General features: G+C 47.1%; 1 protein-coding gene across 3 annotated transcripts in view; it reads left to right on the forward strand.

Moving 5' to 3' along the window:
* ABLIM3 (actin binding LIM protein family member 3) overlaps positions 1-18,981 on the forward strand; it is a 100,575-nt gene that overhangs the window by 45,309 nt on the left and 36,285 nt on the right. For all 3 annotated transcript variants that reach the window (XM_039836498.1, XM_039836496.1, XM_039836497.1), the window contains exons 5-8: positions 332-444; positions 6,054-6,180; positions 10,004-10,097; positions 16,727-16,814. In XM_039836498.1, coding sequence (XP_039692432.1) covers positions 332-444; positions 6,054-6,180; positions 10,004-10,097; positions 16,727-16,814 — 422 coding nt within the window. The remainder of the gene's footprint in view (positions 1-331; positions 445-6,053; positions 6,181-10,003; positions 10,098-16,726; positions 16,815-18,981) is intronic.

The raw sequence follows: 18,981 nt of genomic DNA on the forward strand, positions 1-18,981 counted from the left end.
GTTGGGGAGGAGAAAGTCCTTCTAGGAAGAAGGAACAACTCAAGGAGGAGTTACTAACCTCTTCATTTTACAGATGAGAAATGTAAGCTCAACTAAGTGTCATGCTTTTCCCAGTGTTAAATTCATATAAAAAGCCCAGTTCCAGTCCTGGCCCTAAGTGAGTGGTTTAGTAAACCTGGCCCTGTGGATGGCACTTGAATTTCTCTGGTGTTCTAGAAGGCAAACTGTGTGGTTTACCAAAGAGCTTTGAGCACAGGTGTTGTCGGGTCACCAGTAGACATGGAATCCCTCCAGAGAAGAGGTATTGATTTCTCCCTCATCCCTCTTTCAGGAAGCCTTTCCCCATTGGAGACAAGGTGACCTTCAGCGGGAAGGAATGTGTGTGTCAGACGTGCTCCCAGTCCATGACCAGCAGTAAGCCCATCAAGATCCGTGGACCAAGCCGTAAGTTCTCCCCACTGGCACCTCCCTGTCCACAGGCACTATCTCCCAGGGCTCCCCTGTCTTCCCTCCGTTAATGGCTCCTGCAGGCCTGGAGGGAAGTGGGGGAGGTTCCAACCCTGGAGGACTCCTGAATCATGACCCAGTTGGCATACAGCCCAGACTCACAAGCTTCTCTAAGTACAAATGCAGGGAGAGCAGCTGCCCGACTATAAACAGTGATGGCCTGTGCCATTGGGTGGGCCTTTTCTGGGATGAGCTGGGCTCCTTATCTTATCTCCCCTCTCAAGCCACGCTCCCAGGGGACACCCCAACAGAGCTGATCAAGTATTTTGCAGCCAGTGGTTCTCAATTTTTACAAGCTCCACTAAAAAAGAATACTCGGATGTGTCCCACAGAAGAGAAAATGTGGGAGCAAACCACAAGGGCTATGCCAGTATCTCTTAGAGTGTGTTCCGTGAACCACTGCATCAGCTTCATGGCAGAACTGGTAAAAAGGCAGATCTCTAGGCCCACTTTAGACTTCTAGGAATGGAACCTAGAAATTTCATTCTTAATAAACTTCCTGGACGATTCATTCGCTGCTCCTTAGATTGAGGATCACCATCTAGGGATAAGGGGGACCTCTGCCATGCTATAGTAAATGTTATGTTTTATCACTAAACTATAGATTCAGGGGAAAACTAAGGATCACGAGTGTAACTTGGAATGCTCATCCTAATTTGTGGAATGTCCATTCCACTCAAGTGTGTCTGGCAGGAAGATGTCCAAATCACTGTTTTCAGACACCCCTGTCAGGCTGCTGACGGCATGTGCCCACACACACATGGACCCGGCTCCCTGGCTCTCAGTAAGCCATGCTAGTCTCCAGTGTTCTTTCATGGTACGTGACACTCACTTGTCGACAGAATCAGTGAAAACCATTAGCCTCCTGTGCTGCATCACTGTGCCGGTGCTGGGAGCCGTCAGCCATGGCACCAGCAGAGTCAGCGTGCTGGGACTGCATCCTCCTGAGGTGCGTGGGCACGGAACCACAAGTGAGCAGCATCTGGCTCCCAGGGACTCCATTAGAATCCAGCCAGTTTGATGAGCTAGGAAGAAAGTCCATGGGAAGGCTCCCTCCCTCACCCTTCCTCCCTTTTAGTTGAGTCAGATCTACGTGCAGAGTATATAGAGCCCTTCTTTCAGTGTCCTCGGTGATGCTCAAAAACAGTTTGCTGCTCTGAGCAGGTTTCCGTCTCAGGGTGGCTGAACACACCCACTGTTATCTTTCATAACTCCTTGAAAGCATCATGCAGAATGACAGCAAGTTTAGGATGCTGGGATGCAGGACCATAGCCCTGTGACTGATGCTGCTGAAGCACCCAGAGACCAGCGGGACCATGTGTGAGGCAGTAGAGAGAGGGAAGCTGGGAATCAGGAGCCTGTAACCTTCTGTGTGATGCAAAGCAGTTCTATAGCTTCCCTAAGGCTCAGTTTACCGAGCTTTGTAGGAAGCAAATGTATTAGTATACAGGATTCAGACTAACATAATTATAGTGTGTAAAATGCTCTCTAGATATATGGTGAGGGATGTTGTTGACATTAAGGGTTAATCTAGAAAGCACACCGAAGGAGAACTGAGAATAAGATTCTTGAATCTACTGTTATTTCTCTTAGCTTGTGTTGTGTGTTACTGTGTGCATCAGATCTCAGACAGGTGGGAGATTCCTCAGCTGAGTGTGGGAGTCTTGTATGTGAGTGTGTCCTTGAGGAGAGAATATTCAGTGTCTCCACCATAATTCTGCAAATCAGGAGGTAGAAGAAGATGAGAAAGAATGAATAATGAGAAGCAAATGAGCACTTGGGCAGTACATGGGAGGAGTACCCAGGATTATGACTCATCTTATTACTCACGAAGTAAAGACGTCAGTCTGTGGATCTACAGAGCATATGTTTCATAGAAATGTTTTCTCCCCAAAGGGGGGTCACTATCCATGCTGCAAGTGACTAGAGGGGGTATTGGAAGGTCTGCTGAGTTCCTAAAGGATAGAGGGTACCAAAACCAAGTTCTAGAGAGTGCTAAGATGCAGAACATATCATGGAAAGGAAAAATAAGAGGACAAAAATGTGTATTTTTGATCTAGAGGACTATAAAGTTTCATCCCTGGAGAGTGAACATAGACTTTCTGGAAAAGCAGGATCAATGTGTATTTAAAAGAGATCAGGAAGAATACTCAGGAACAGTTAAGAGAAAAGAATTGTGTTACTTTCCACAGGAGAAGAAATGCTTCCTCACAGACTTCACTGAGAAGAATCAGCAGCATCACCATCACCACCGTCACCACTATCACCACCATCACATAACCGTCATTATCTATCACAACCATCACCATCATCACTACAGTAACTGCCAACACCGTCACCATCACCATCACCATTGCTAACACTAATTGACATTAATTAACTATTACTGTTGCCAGGCATTGCACAGACCTCACTGAGAAGAATCAGCAGCGGCAGCAGCATCACCATCACCATCACCACCATCACTGTCAGCACCATCACCACTGCTAGCATTGACTGACTGTTACTATTGTCAGGCAATACACCCAATTTTCTATATATAATATCTCACTTAATCATTACAACTCTACGAGGGAGATAAGAGAAATTGTTTTACAGATGAGAAAACTGAGATTTAAAGAAAATAAATGACTCACTCAAAGTCCTACAGATAGTAAGTAAGGAACTAGGATGTGAGTCTAGGAAGTCTGGCCCTGGAGTCTGTTCCATTAACACACTATACCAAAGACAGGATTTGCTAACTGGAAAAGGGGCTGTCTTCCTGGATTAGTTGCCTAAAACAAGATGGGGAGCTTGCTCTGACTCACAAGCCCATTTCTGCTGATCTAGGTGGAGTGAATGACGCAGTCAAGAAAAACTGAAAATAACTGTCTGGGGTCATTAAAGACCTCAGTAAACTGGGAGATTTGGGAGCAACAGGTGGTGGCATCATACTTTCTGCCAGCTGAAGGTTGTAATTTTGGAATAGAGAGGAACATATGAAGAAGGGACAGCTGGCTCTGCAGAAACCAACTCGGGACAGGGTGTGGTTTTCCTGACCTTGCTTATGACGCAAGACTCGTGGGCTCCTGGATGGGGTGCCTGAGGCTCCATCGGTGACCAAAAGTGAAAAGAGGAAGAAGAGGGAGAAAAAGGTCCTAATAAAAATGAGGCCAGGACAATGGAGGACCTACAGTTTAACATGAAAAGAAAAACCACGTGGAGAAGGCATCCCAGAGTTCTCGGGAGGGGTCAGCAGGCCTTCCCACAACAGGGATATTGCTTCTGGCCTCAGATCAGTTATTGGAAAATTCAGAGAATATGGGTTAAAAACATGAGAATGTGAAATATTACGACAACCACTTTGGGGGCACATATGTGCCAAGCACTGTGCTAAGTCCTTACAGACCTGATTTCAATTCATCTTCACACCAGTGTTATAAGGAAAACATTCAGATGAGGGGGCTGGGGCCTAGTCATACAGCTAGCAAATGGGGGGAGCCCGGAATCTCCCCTCAGCCAGCCTCTCACCCCTCACTCTAACCTCTTAGCCCAACCTCTAACCACTACACTGTACTGCCTCCTAAATTTTAACTCAAGGGGCTAAACTCAGTCCAGACAGGTCATTACAACTTAGAGAGATGGGACTCGTTACTAGAATGTGGCCATGAAAGAATGCAGCTCTTCAAATATGTTTTATTGGAGCGGTAGAGAATTGTGTCATTGGCCAATGACGTGCCAATCTCCATGGAATCCACAAGCAAATTTGGTCAGTGCATGACCATTTCAATCAAGGAAAAGTGAAATGTAAGAAATGCAGGGGAAGAGAGAAACTGTAGCTGTCTTTAAATATTTGAAGGCAATGTCATGTGGGAAAAGAGGTAGATTATTCTTGGTTGCATAAAATAGGGAGCATCACAAGGAGTTGGTATCAGCTCCATATAAAGATCGTCAGGCAGTCTGTCTATCCAAAGGCAAAGTGGGCTTCTTCAAAAGAAGTGAGCTGCCCACCCCTGGAAGCGACTAAGCAGTGGATGGTGCCTATCTATCAAGAATGCTATAGATTCCTGCATTGGATGGGACTATGGGGAGGCCCACAGAGACACAGGTGCAGATTTTTGTGACCTAGAAAGCTAGGCCAGACACCTGAACCCTATGCCAAGCATGAGCAAATCACTTCAGACTCCTGTCTGTAAAAGGGGAGGGTGTCTGACCTCTCTAAACTATTATATTCTGAAGCGTGCGATTACTGGGATGGGGGCAACAGGTAGACTTATCCTAGGAGAAAAGGAAGAAAAATAAATAAACCCCAAAACCATTTTCCCAGCCCCTCACCTGAAGGCCTGGGGCTTGAAAAATTTTGTACTCAAAGACCTTCCCAAGCTCTACAAGATGTTAGAAAGACTGAGTAGCCAAAGGCATGTACTGTGGGAGCTGCCTCCCAGAACACTTCATCAGGACTCAGACTCTCCCCACCGCCTGCAGGGGCACACCCCCATTCCTAGACATGCGGACTGCTCTCCCAGGACTGGCTCCCAGCTGGATGTGAGGGCTTCCAGCCAGGCTCTCCCACCGTGATGTGCAGTCTCTTTCTCTCCGCTGCTCCAAAGTGTGTGTGTTTATCTTGTGGCACCAAGAGGGAGGCTTGTCCTCTGGTAAACTTTGCCCCATGACCCTTTCCTCCTCCAGAGTGGGCCATCCGGTCGGTTGGACCTCAATTCCCAGCATCTCCCAAGTACCTTGGACTCTGGCTCCATTTCCTGCCTCTCCCCAGACATTGATTGAGCAATAGGCAGCCACCAGGACCCACACATTCTGTGGCCCCAGTACACGTTCCAGGGTGATGGGGACGGAGAGTGAGGTCATCTTTCTGGTTTGGGACAGTCTCATCAGACTCTTTAATCCTTCCTGCTCGGGGATGCAAATGTTTTGTACAGAAGCACATAGAGGAGGGGGCAGACGTGGTAAATTCTACCCTCTGCCTGGGCACCATAAGGCCTGCTCATTCATACTCATTCAGCAAATATGCTTTGAGTAGATTTAACCACAAAACATAGACACAGTCCTGGCCATTGAGCATCAGGCTAAGGGTAAGAAAAAGTAGATACTAAGCATATCCCCTGGAGCAGTGCTTCCCAAACCTTACTGTGAGCCAAGATCTTGATAACACTCAGCGGGTCTGGGTGTAGTCTGTGGAGCTGACACTGCAGGTCTCCAGGTCATGGAGAGCAGCAGCAGCTTACTTAGCTAATTGAGGGCAGGCCAGGAGCTGTGTGGGGTCTGCTTTGGATGAACAGTGGTCAAGAGGACAAGGGGAATTTTCCGGAGAAACCCTAGGAGGTTTCTCCTTCTTTCTCTCTCATGCCGAGACACCTTGTCGAGAGGCCAAGGCTCCGGTGGCCTTCTCTCCTACCTGGTGGAGCTCTAGACAGGTGCTAGTGCCAGGGTGGGAGCAGTTGTGGGAAACTGGTGTTCACAGTGGGGTGTCCTTGACTTGGGCATGAGATGATGGCAGTGGTCAAGGGGCCCAGGATGCTTTGCTCAGCAGTGTCCTCTTGTCTTTGCAGACTGTGCTGGGTGCAAGGAGGAGATCAAGCACGGCCAGTCTCTCCTGGCGCTGGATAAGCAGTGGCACGTTAGCTGCTTCAAATGCCAGACCTGCAGCGTCATCCTCACTGGAGAGTACATCAGCAAGTGGGTCTCTCTCCCCCTCCCCACCCCAGCTTCCTGGGCCTCTGCATCCTCCCAAGCTGCCCACTCTGGCCCTCGCCTGAATCTCCAGTAGCATCTCCTGCCATTTCCATCCAACTACCACACTTCAGCCACAAACAGCATCTCGCCCACTCTTGGGCCCTCCTGCCGTGTTTCCTTTGCCTGAGATGCTCTTCTTCCTTTTTCACACGCTCCTTCTCTTCCCTCTGGTCTCGAGTCCCATGCCCTCTCCTCAGAGGGGGCCTCAAACCATTTCTTACCACCTCCAGTCCCCCAATACTGGCCCTCATAGTGCTCTGTTTGTTTCCTTTATCCAAGCTAACATCATTTGCAGTTATATATTTATCCACGTTAACTTTTAAATAATGATAATACTAGCTACCATTTATTGAGTTTTTATTATGTACAAGGAACATACTAACTGCTGTATATAGATTATCACATTAAACCCCATAACTATCCCCATGAAGTACTTATCCCCATTTTAAAAGCTGTGGAAACTGAGGCTCAGGGGAGTAAATAACTTGATAATATTTAATATCTGTCTTCGCCAGGGTGGGGACTTTGTTTTATTCACTGCTGCCTTTAGCACAGTGCCCGACCCATAGTAATTGAATGAATCTAACAGAGATGAGAGGAGATGATGGGCACACAAAGTTATCCGGAGCAAGGGCCCAGCCCCCAGTGACCTGCACACTGCAGCACTAGACAAGCTCCCTCACTGTCAGGCCTAGTGATCACATTTGTATACTCAAGTACCTAAAAGAAATTATGGCCACAAACCCTCACAGCTTTGATACTTTATGACCCCAGACATTTCCTAGGTACCATTCTCCAGCCCAATGCTAAGGCGTAGTAAGCATGTAAAGTGCAACATACATGGTTTCTGCTGTCAGGAAAGTTATAGTCTAATAAGGGAGATAAGCTATATACATAATTATGACACCAGGGAATATGTGATAGGGAGTTCAAGAGAAGTTTTATTCTTTAAGACCTTTTTTGATCACAAGTGACAGCATCACCATGAATCCAACTCAAACTCGCTTAAAAGCAAAAATGGGAAGTTACTGACTCATAGGAATGGGAAGCCCAGGGGCATGCTGTCTTCGGGCCTGGCCTAATCCAGAAGCTTGAAGATGTCATCAGCACTTTAGAAGTGTCTCTGTCTGTCTCTCTCAGCTCTGCGTTCCTCTTTGTTGAATGTATTCTCAAGCAGGCCCGACCTGAACGATGACCACCAGCAACTCCAGGCTTTATTTCTTTCAGCTGAGCAAGCCCAGCAGAGAGAGGCCTCTTACCCAAGAACTCCCCCAAAAGTCCCACAGCTGCCTTGGACTTGGCCACCCTGGGGTCATACTCCCATTCCTGATCAATCGCTGGCCAAGAGGATATGACCCCTAGAGCCAGAGAGCCACCCTGCGTGGCTCATAGTAACTGCGAGTCAGGAGGAGTGGCTCCTGAAGGAAGTGCAGGCGAGGTGTCGCTACTGGCAGAAGGGGGATGGATGCTGGCCAGACAGCATGGGTCTGTGTCCGAGGTCCAAGTGAAGGGCTAGGAATATTCGGGGAAAGGAAGGATCGCTTCCAACTAGCAGGAAGTGGAATCTGGAATCTGTGAGTTCTTCAAGGAAGATGGTGATATTTGAGCTGGACCTTCGTAAGAGGGAATGGGGTAAGATTTGAAAATGCAAAGAAGGGAAATCTAGGCAGAACGCCCAGCTTAGGCAAGGGCAGGAAGGTATCAGACAAGTCCATCCTGTTTGCTGGAGTTCAGGCATGTGTACAGGTGCAGCAGGGTCCAAGGCTGAAGAGGTGAACTGAGGTCATACCACTGAGAGCTTTGCATGTCATGTTAGTAGGATTTTGGCAATCCCTCTGTGCCTGCCAAGTAAGGAGTGCCCTTAGTGATTCACCACCAGGAGTCCTTGACTCTGGAAGCCTAGGTCAAAATTCTCCAGGAGAGTAAGGGTTTGTTCAGAGCTCCTCTCGAGGTGGAGCTCTGTGGTCCTCTGCAGCCTGTCTCTGGGCTCTCCATCTGTCTGCCAACAGAGTGGCAGGTGCTTATAGGCACTGGCTCTGGCATCGATGCCCAGGTTACAGGCCCAGCTTGCATGGCGTTGGAAAGAGACTTAATTTCTTTGAGTCTTTTATAAAAATGGAGATAAGAAGATGAGCTACCTCACAGGGTTGTGTAAAGACTCAGAGATCTGTGCTTCATACCTAATAAATACTTAGTAAATTTTACTTTTACCATCTGCTTCTTTTTAGAATCATGTATATTACAAATTCCCCAAGGCCTACCAACCCATGGGTCCAAATGAGGTGGTGATGGCATTTATACCCAAACTTTGCTGGCTCATTGTCCCTACCTCCTGACAGATGACTTTATCCCATTGCAGAGTCACCCTCCCATACCTACAGAGTGTAGAAGGGTTGGACAGGGTAAGAGGCTTGTCTCAAGGGCCCGCAGGCTCACCTCCAGACTTGCTAGACATTGGTCCTCACTGCTGCCACGCCTTCTGGAAAACACTGACTGCCCTGCTGCCCAAGGTTGGCTCCTAGCAATCTAACATGGTGGCAACTTGGAGATGGAACAATGACATGCCTGTCCCTTAGGCTCTCTATGTGTGAGTCAGTTCTGTTATACCCAAAGTGTGAGAAATGTTCCTCTCTCCTCATAGATGTCATCAGCACTTCAAAGAGATGTTATCAGCTCTAACTGTCTTAAAACTAGGCCAGACCCAGAGCTGGGCTGAGCTCTCTGATGCCCCCAACTAGCTCCACACTGGTGTTTAAGATGCTCCTTGGAGACCCCTCTCAGCAAGCACGGGGATCCATCTGGCTGGCACTTACTGAGTGTTCACTGCAGGCTAGCACTGTGCTGAGCTCTCGGACACACTGGAGCCATATCCTTTAACCCCAAGAAACCAGACCACCTGGGTGTGAATCCACCTCTGGGTCAACTGAGCTGAGTTTTCTCATCCACACAATAGGGGAACTGATAGTTCTCAACTCATAGGGCTGCCATAAAGACTAAATGAAATAATCTATGTAAAACACCATCAGAGGGTCTGCCACACACCAAGCAATAAATGTGAGTGGCTATCAGTAGTAGGGATTAGTATAAGAATAATTAACAATAATCTTATTACTGCCTGATAACTTAATAAGTGCTGGGCAAAAAAATGGAGCACAAAGCTAGTCAGAGAAGGTTCCTATTATCTATTGGTCCAGCAGCACAGTCAGATGATTCTTTCACTACAGGTGAAATTTTTCATTAGAAAAGGAGCCCTGAAGGATATGTAAAAAATTGATCACATTGATTGCCTCCTGGTTTTCCTGGAAGAGAAACTGGGAGGGGCTGAGAGGAGGGTGAAGACTTTATCCTTTATGCCTTTGTTTGTGCCAAGTGCAGATATGACCTATGCTAAATAATATACCTCTTAATAAATTTTTTAAAATAATTTTTAAAAAGAGCCCTCTAGGGTAAAGGTAAGAGAGTGGGTCTGGAGAACCTGTGGGGAGGGGGAAGCAAGAGAATGGGAAAGAGCGAGCTGGCCAGCAGCAGACCAGTGGTTTCCAGGCCTGCTCAGGGAGTTTGCCAAGATACAGATTCCCGGGCCTCCCTCCCAGAGATTCTTTAATTCCAGAGATCTGAGGGGTGTCTTGGGAGTTTGCATTTTTAACGAGCTCCCCCGTGCTTCTAATTTTGGCCCAGTCTCCACTGGCTGCAGGTACTGGAACCTCCACATGACGCCCCCGCAGACCCCCCAACTTCCTCTTCCTGTGTGGATTTCCTTTTGCAGGGATGGTGTTCCGTACTGCGAGTCCGACTACCACTCCCAGTTTGGCATTAAATGCGAGACATGTGACCGATACATCAGCGGCAGGGTATTGGAGGTGAGTGGGTACAAGTAACCAATTAACCATGAAGGTGTTTGAGCTGGATGGCCTGTGATTCCAAAAAGTCATCACTGGAGGTGGAGAAAAGTCACCGCATCCCCCTTCTTCCATAGCCTCCACCTCCCCAACTTCCTCTGTTCCAGCTTAGCTTGCTACTTGACCTTGAGCAGATAACCCAAAATGAGAAGCTGGACAAAATTATTCCTGGTTCAAAAATACTGTAATGGGAATATCAGTTACTTCTCTGGAATCAGACCCAGAGAGATTACTGGGGAATAACAATTATGATTTTTCTTCCCAACCCTGCTAGAGGATGGAAGCCATTTTTTATTTTTTAAGCATTTGGTAAATGTGCTGATTTAAGAACCAGCTTGTCTAGCAGCCTGCTCCCTAAGCCCTTCTCTGGCTAGTCCGTCGCCATGGCAACTGCTCTCCTCCACCTCTGATGCATAGCTCGCTCTGCCAGTGAGAGACAACCTGCAGCACCCTTCCTGAGCCCCTGTCTACTGGCCTTCCTGGCCTTCCTTCCCACACCTGTGGGCCCAGGAAGCCATCTGTGCTTTGGGACCACCCACCTTGAGCAGTTAAAAACAGGAAAGAGTTTGGTGTAAAGGAAAAACAACAGCCTAAGAGTAGGAACACTTGGGCTCTAATACTTACTCAACTGCTAACTCATGCTCAGATTTGGGGTGAATATCTTTGCCTGTCTAGGCCTCACTTTTCCCATTTGGCAGTGGTTGGGGGACGGCAGACGACGTCAGGTCTTATGAACAGAATCATTCATTCTCATAAATCTGGCCAATTGGTTGTGGTTATCTGGAGTCAGTACTGTGTTGAGAAGGATTCTGCAGCTACGTCTGAGTTCAGCAGGAGAGAGTGTGGCAACCAGGAAAGGACTCTCTGAGGGATGCATTGAAACTGAACCCTGAGGATGGAAAGGAGGCCGTCATGGGAAGAGCTAGAGGAAGAATGAGCTTGCCCCATTCATGGAATAGAGAAAAGGGCCAGTGGGGCTGAATTATATAAATTGGGACTGGGGGAAGATGAAGTATATCATATAGAGCATATCACAGAGGGTTTTACAGGAGTTTGGATTTTATAGTAAGTGCAATGAGAAGCCATTAAAGAGTTTTAAACCAACGAGCAACATAATAAGATTTTATTTTTCAAAGATTGTAGGGAGAGAGAGAGAATAAGATAAATGTGCAGCACTGATAAATTATTAAACATTTGAAGGGAACAGTAAGAGTGCAACATAGATGATAAGGCATGAAACAGGAGCACAGGTAGGGTACTGAGCCCAGGTTTCTGAGGCCCCTATACCAGGGCGAGTTTACAATTCTCTGGGCAAAGGGGGGTTGTAGAAAGACGTAGCAGAAGAGACCTGCTTAGAGATGCACTTTAGACAGGATAACACAATTATCTGGAATTATCTGATGTACACAGGCTAAATTTGGAGGAAAGAAACTGGAAGTAGGAGACCAGCAAGGAGGCCATGACCCCACAGAAAGGACTCAAGGGGTATAGTCACAGAGGAAATGACAACCACCATGTCTCCATGATTATGGAAGTAGAATTCCAATAGCTTTGCAACTTTGGGGCAACTTGTAGACATGAAGATTCAAAGAAAAGAAAGAGGCCAGTAGTTACACCAAAGTGTCAAGCCTGGATGAGAGGAAGTCTGGTGTTGCCATCTGCAGAACTAGGGGTGGCAGGGAAAGATGTTCTGAGCAGAAACACAGTGAGCTCCGTTTAGGACAGGTTGTGATTGAAATTCCAGGATGGTTTCAAGAGGGCTGTCAGAAATGTGGATCAGAGCTCAGAGACAAAGCTCTCAGGCCTGGCGGGACCAACCTAAAAAGTATTAGGATTTGAATGATAGTCAGCATCATGAGAGTCGTCAGGATTTCTAAGAGAAGAGAGAGGGAGAGGGAGAGAAGGAGAGAAAGAAAGAAAGGGGAGAGGAAAGAGAGGAAGAGGAAGGGAGAGAGGAGAGGGAGAGGGAGAACACACACCGAAGGTGGCCTTAGGAATAGTTGCTTATAGCTGGCAGGAGGAGACTAAGGAGTTATCAGTTACCACAGAATGAGGAAATGCAGCCTGGGGTGTGTGGGGAGATTGGGGGAAGGGCGGTGAGAAGACAGACCTTCAGAAAAGATGGCTGAGGACAGTGTTGATCAGATTCTGCAGAGCAGTTAAAGGCTGTTTGGGCTTAGGAAATGCTGTGGGGTGTGGGGAAAGTCACCTGCAGGAGAACCGTTTTTTGGGTCTGCAGGACTATGGGAGAGAGGCATCCAGATCGTAGTGAGGTGAAGGGTCGGTGGGGTGGGAGATCATAAAAGTAGACTTTTCTTTCAAGAAGGAAAAACTTGGATTACACACAGAGCTGCAGACAGGAATTTGTCCCAACATTTCCAGGCTGCTCTGAAATTGTGTCAGTGGCAGTTGTGGTTGTCTATTCCCTGCTTGTTACTGTCTTTTAGTATTGTGGGAGCCTCCTGTTCTCAGGCCGCTGTTGTGACTGCATTTCAATTGATTCCATTTGTACGAGGCTCCATTAGCATCTTGGACGTATTGATTTTTTTTTTTTTCTTAGAACTGGAAGAGACTTTTAGCAATCAACTAGTTCACCCTTCTCATTTTACAGATGAGAAAAGTGAGCCCCAAGATATGTGATGCTTTTCCAAGGTCACATGCAGTATTTCTGGTAGAGAGAGAACAAAATCTAGGACTCCACATTCCTACGTCCCACACCACTGCCCACAGCTCTCAGCCATTGAGGGGTCTTCGAGGTAATATGATGTCATGAAAAAAAAAACACAGTTGGAGTAAAACAGACTTGGATCCCAATTTTACCATGTCTAAGCATGAAACCTTAAGCAAGTCACTTTCTCTGAGTCTTAGAGTCTTTACCTATCAATGAGAATACTACTATTATTTAACTCCTAAAGGATATGTTACTGTGAAATAATAGAAAATATATATATTGGTCTCTGCCCCTAGGTCCTGGCACAAAGCTCCTAAAATCCCTGTAATTTCCTAAGAGATAAGTGCACTAAGAGCATCTTTTGTTCTAATATTTGGTCTTTGACCCTGGTTCCTGACACCAAGCTCCTAAATCCCTTGGAATTTCCTGGGTGACAGGAGAGTCTTTTTTTCTAATAAGGCAATTCTTGTCATAAGTCATAATTAGACACTTAGAACTTTCAGCCCCATCCCACATCCTCCTGGAAGGAGAGAGGGTCTGAGTTAATGATGGATCATGCTTATGTTATGAAGCCTCCAATATCCCAAAAGTACAGGGTGCAGAGAGCTTCTGGGTTGGTGAGCATGTGGACCTTGGGCGAGTGGTACGCCATGGGAGGGCACAGAAGCTCCTCCCCCATCCACGTACGTGGCCCTGTGCATCTCTTCCATCTGGATGTTCATCTGTTTCCTTTATCATGTCATTTCATAATAAACTGGTAAACATAAGTGTTTCCCTGAGTTCTATGAGCCATTCTAGCAAATTACCAAACCCAACTTGGGGGTCACGGGAACCCCAATTTATAGCCAGTTGATCAGAAGTACAGGAGACAATCTGGGACTTGAGACTGGTTTCTGAAGTGTGTATAGGGACATGAGGGGAACAGTCTTGTGGGACTGAGCCTTTAACCTGTGAGGCCTGATGCTTTATCCAGGTAGAAAGTGTCAGAATTGAGTTAAATTGTAGGATACTCGGCTGGTGTCACAAAGAATTGCTTGGGGAGGGCGGGGGGGTGGACTCACACATCTGGTGTCAGAAGTGCTATGAGTGTAGTAGTAGTGTGAGAGTTAAGGAGACACAAATGAGTGTGTTTTTCCTTTATAGTTAGGACCTTTTTTGGTTGCAAGTGCAGAAACTATACTCAAATAGCTCAGGCCAAAAAGGAAATTTATCAGTTCCCATGGTAAAGAGCCCAGTAGTAGTTCTGGCTTCAGGCACAGCTGGATCCAGTGCTCTAACAAATGCATTTGGAATATCTCACCATCTTGGCACCACTTTCTTCTGTTGGCTTTACTCTCAGGAAGGCTCTCCTTCATGATGGGGAAGTTGGACACCAGTCACTCCAGGCTTACATCCTTCCTATCAGCCAGCATCCCCAATGGAAGGAGAGCTTCTCTTTTCTAATAGCTCAGCAAGCAACCTAGGACTGACTCCTACTGGACAATCTCAGGCCTATCTCTGAACCAATATCTAGGATCAGTGTTGGAATCCACTTATTAGTTATGGTCATCCCTACTTAACCACACGAACTGACGTGGAGAAATGGAAGTCCCACCCAGGAAAGGCTTGATGCTATTTCTGGCATAAGGAGGAAGGATGTTGGCCAGGCCAAAATAACAGTTGCCCACAATAGGGCCCAACATACTGCCAGGTACACAATAGGCACTTAATTAAATTTCATTTCCCTTTCCCATTCCCTTCCCGGGCCACCCCACACTTCCTCGGTAACAGAGCTGAGTATGCTAAGTACCAGTCACATTCCTTCTTTCTTAGTCTGGAAAACCACAGACCTGGTGCCCCTATGCTGCTTTTCCTAACCTTGAGTGTGGTTCTTAGTCTTCTTCAACATGGCCCTATTTTTCAGGTGCTAATTCTTTGCCATTTTCCTTCACTATTTTCTTGACTTCAGTTTGTTAACGGACAGAATGTCTCATCTCATTGACTTGGTTTCTCTTATGCTGGCGCCAGCTGCTCTGGCAGCCTCTCTCTCTCCCTATAGTTGTTTCAATGCCATCTGTAGCCAGGGTGCTGAGGTGGGCACAAAGCCTCTTTCGGCTGGGGCTGAGTGGTGGGGCATGACATTTAGGAAGATGCCAAGCTTTAGTTTTGCCAACGTGCTGTTGCCACCCTGGAAAATAGGTCTGTAATTCCAGTGATAAAGAGACACAAAGTAGGAAGAGGCTACTAATTAAACCGATTATCCTTGTCATGGTATGGGAGAATCAGTGCCACAGCGCCTCAGCTCGGGACAATAGCAGGCACCTTCTGAAGTTTGAACAGTTTTCTTTGTGGTGATAAAGACATTTTATCATTGGTGGGAGCCACGCAAACAACCAAGACTGAAAACAAAGGATATCAGAGGGGTTTTTTTTCTCTTTTAAAAAAATCTGCCCTTTCCACATTTTTGCTAAATTTTTAGAATAAATCAAGTATTTCCAGAATAGGCAAGGCCCTGCCCAACCCCCTCCCCCTGCAATAAAAAGGTTCGGAAATAGACCTTCAGCAACATACAATTATACTTCTGGAATTGGAAGGAGCCCATTAGCATCAGGTCAGGTGATAGCTTGGGGATTAGGGAGGGGCTTTAACACCCCCCCCCCAACCCAATATCCATCAATTTCCCCTAAGCATAACCCTCCTCCATAAAACCTTGCCGTAACATGTAAAATATACCTTCAGAACAAGCCCCACCTTCTAACCCAATTCCTGCACCAAGCTTCTCTCATATAGAAATTCTGGAGCCACCACTGAAGTGCCCTGCCTGACGCATCAAGACCCCTTGGCTGGGACTGCAGTGTCAGAACTGTCAGCACAGAAGTGATGCTAGGCTGGTGACTGGCTCTCACAGATCCAGCTCCAACATTGCTACTGGCTTCCAGTGGACTTTGAGTCACAACCTCTCTGAAGCTATTTCTGCAGCTGCAGATCATTTTTCTTTTTACTTTAAATAATGGTAGAAAAGGAAAGTGGGAATAAAGAAGGGGGCTCACCAAGGCCAGGCTGGGGCAAGCTGGGGATAGGGGCAGAGGCACCCAGGTACAACAATCATAGGAGTCGTCTGGAGGTCAGAGGCTCTCCAACAGGTAGTGGCTTTGCAGGTCCCTTTATTTGTCCATTGAGTACGAAAATTCTGTTCTTCACATGTCATTCTCATAATTTCTGCCATGTCTGTAAACCTTGTGTACTCATTCTTAACTAATACTTGAAATTGTCTTTAATTGGCTCACTAACATATAAGAAAATTTATATAACATAACAGGAAAACCAGGATCACTTGACATATTGCTGGTAACCAAAAAATAAATATAGTTCTAGCTAGATTCGATTGCACATGAAGGCTCCAGCCTCACACCTGTTCTTATTCTTAAAAAGGTAGGTTAGTAAGTTTTTAATAGATGTTAAAAGACACACTGTACCAAACTTGTAAAAGAGATCATTTTTTTGAAAAGGAGATCATTTTTTTCATTAATGCAATTGTTATTAAATCCTGGGTCCATGTGCCACTTAAAATCATCTCTTGTACCACTAATGGTAAGGGCTCCATTTGGCAGAAAATATTAGGATGTCCTCAAAGCAGGATTATTTTCTCACTGGAAATGAGGAGGTGGGACCAGTGGCCTCCAAAGGGCTATTATATTGCCAGAATAGAAGTGCAGGTGTCCAGAGAAGTCCCCTAAAGTGCCATCAGGGACGCCTGGTGTGGAATCACCAAGCTTCCTGGGCAGACTTTTATATGGTTCTGAACTCCCCCGGGTAGACTCCCATCCAACCTCGGGGCCATGAAGACACCAGCAATACTTATGTGCCCTGGAAATGTTCAAACCCAATCCCACTGGACAGCAGCCCCAGCTCTGACCTCCTGTGCTTTTTATTTCCATAGGCAGGAGGGAAGCACTACCACCCAACCTGTGCCAGATGTGTACGCTGCCACCAGATGTTCACTGAAGGAGAGGAGATGTACCTCACAGGTAAGCAAATCTGACCCTCCTTCAGGCATTCCAATCCACCGATGACTGGAAAGGAGATACGATCTCCTTTTATTTCAGAGTTATCTTTGCTTTTGGCTTTTCCTCAAAATTGCAATTACTTCGCCCCTCTCTGGGTGGATCGGGAAAGTTGCCGATGTGGTTAATATGAAGTGACATGTAATCTGCCTTCCGTCCCTGTGCACCTCCACCCGCTGCTCAGCTGGCCTGCTTCCCTGGCAGTGCTCCGAGCAGACTCCTCTGGCTCTGCCGGAGGGTGGGAGGTTGGGCTGAATGAGGCCGAGGGGTCAGAGAACCTCAGAGGGATGCCTGGGTGGTAGGGTGTCTGCAGCAACACAGCCTCGACCCCTCCTCCCTGTGCCCTCCTTTCTCCCCACATCTCAGAGTATCACACCAGACTACTACTTCTCAGGTCTTCCCACAGACTCTCAGGAGGCACAAGAAGGAATGGGAGGGAACCAGCAGTCTCTAAGAAGCAAATCAGGGCTGTTTTCCCTCTTCCCCTTCCCAGGGTCCAGCCCTCTGGCTCTAGGATTCTTGCATCAGTCTCCAAGCTCTGCTCAGTCCTCCATCCTCTGCCCAGTCCGTCTTCCTGGGCATCACAGTGTTCTTGGCACAGCCCTGTTGAGAGGTCTTTGGGCCCATCCCTACCCACTAGTGTAGCCTAGCACTGAAGACCCTTTCACTGAAGTCTCGAACTGCCTTTCTAGCCTTGAACCAACCCAACACTTAAACTGCCAGCTTTCAAATGTTTCCTCATCCAATAGCAACTATTTCTTGAGCCCCTACCATGTGCTAGCTCTGTGCCAGGGTCCATAGGGAGTTCCAGTCACAGCCCTACCCTCATTTCCCTATAGTCCACTGAGGGAGGGATCAGTGTCTATAATTATACACATAACTGTCAACCACGATAAGTTTTAAAAGGAGGAGAAATATGGGACTGTGAGAGTACATAAAGGGGTATGGAGGGGCATCAGGGAAGTCCCTAAGGAAGGGCTGGGAGCTGGGATCTGAAGGATGTTAACTGGGCACAGAGGGGAGGAACGGGATGGGCCAACCTGAGGGGACAGAATCTGCCAGTGGGCAAAGAAATGGCAGGTGTGGAAGACTGAGGGGAGCCAGCGTGGCCAGGGTGCATAGGTAGGTGGGCAGGGGCGGACCTAGGCCTGGCCTTGAGACCAGGATGGTGTTCGGCCCCTCAAATAAACTCATGGCCCTCGTGCCTCTGGGTTTTGTTCGCATACCGTGTCTTCGATAAGAACTTGTCTTCCCATGCCCTCCTTTGCAAATCTTATCATTCTGGGCCCAGTTTAGTCACTACCCACTTTATAAACTCCTCAGACAACCCCGACCCCACCCACAACTTAACACACTCCTGCCTCCCTGAGTCCCCACAGCCCTTTGTTTGCACCCCAGTCCCTTCCAGCTTACATTCACATCTTGGCCTGCTCCCTGAGAACTTCCGCTCCTGACATAGGCCCCACCAGTATTCACTCTGCAGGTGATCATTGTTGGCTGAATCGCTATGATTAGCCATCCCCAGATGTTTGAATAGCTGTCTTAGGGAGGAGTGAAGAAGGCCCTTCCTTCTAGTTTCCCTGCAAGGCAGATCTAAGGCCAGGGAGGCAGTTACAGGGAGTGTGTCTTCTTATCAAGATTGACATAGCTACAAAGGCCCAGGGCCAGGAGTTCCCACAAAATGAAATGAATAACTTTGCCTAGAGCAGAGTTTCTCAGCCCTGGCACTATTGACATTTTGGGCCAGATAATTCTTCGGTGTAGGGACTGTCCTGTGCATTGCAGGGTGTTTAGCAGCACCCCTGGCCTTTCCTGAAAAGATGCTAATAACATACCCCCTTCCCACTGTGACAACCAAAAATATCTCAGACATTGCTAAGTATCCCCAGGAAGTAAAATCATCCTTGGTTAAGAACCACAGGTCTTGAACTGTTCAACAGAACCTTTAACCATCTGCTCAAGTGCTGGAGCAGGAATTCCTATGTTGGATTGGGCTAGGTGACCATTTCTAAGATGCTGTGACTCTACAACTACTTATTGTATGTATAATCACACAGGTGTTAGAGGTGGGAGGATCCCAGAAGTGACTCTAAATTATAAAGTATCAGCCCCCATTATATAGGAGGGAAAA

Source organism: Pteropus medius, unplaced genomic scaffold, assembly GCF_902729225.1.
Source record: "Pteropus medius unplaced genomic scaffold, Ma_sr-lr_union100, whole genome shotgun sequence".
In the NCBI taxonomy this organism is placed as follows: Eukaryota; Metazoa; Chordata; class Mammalia; order Chiroptera; family Pteropodidae; genus Pteropus; species Pteropus medius.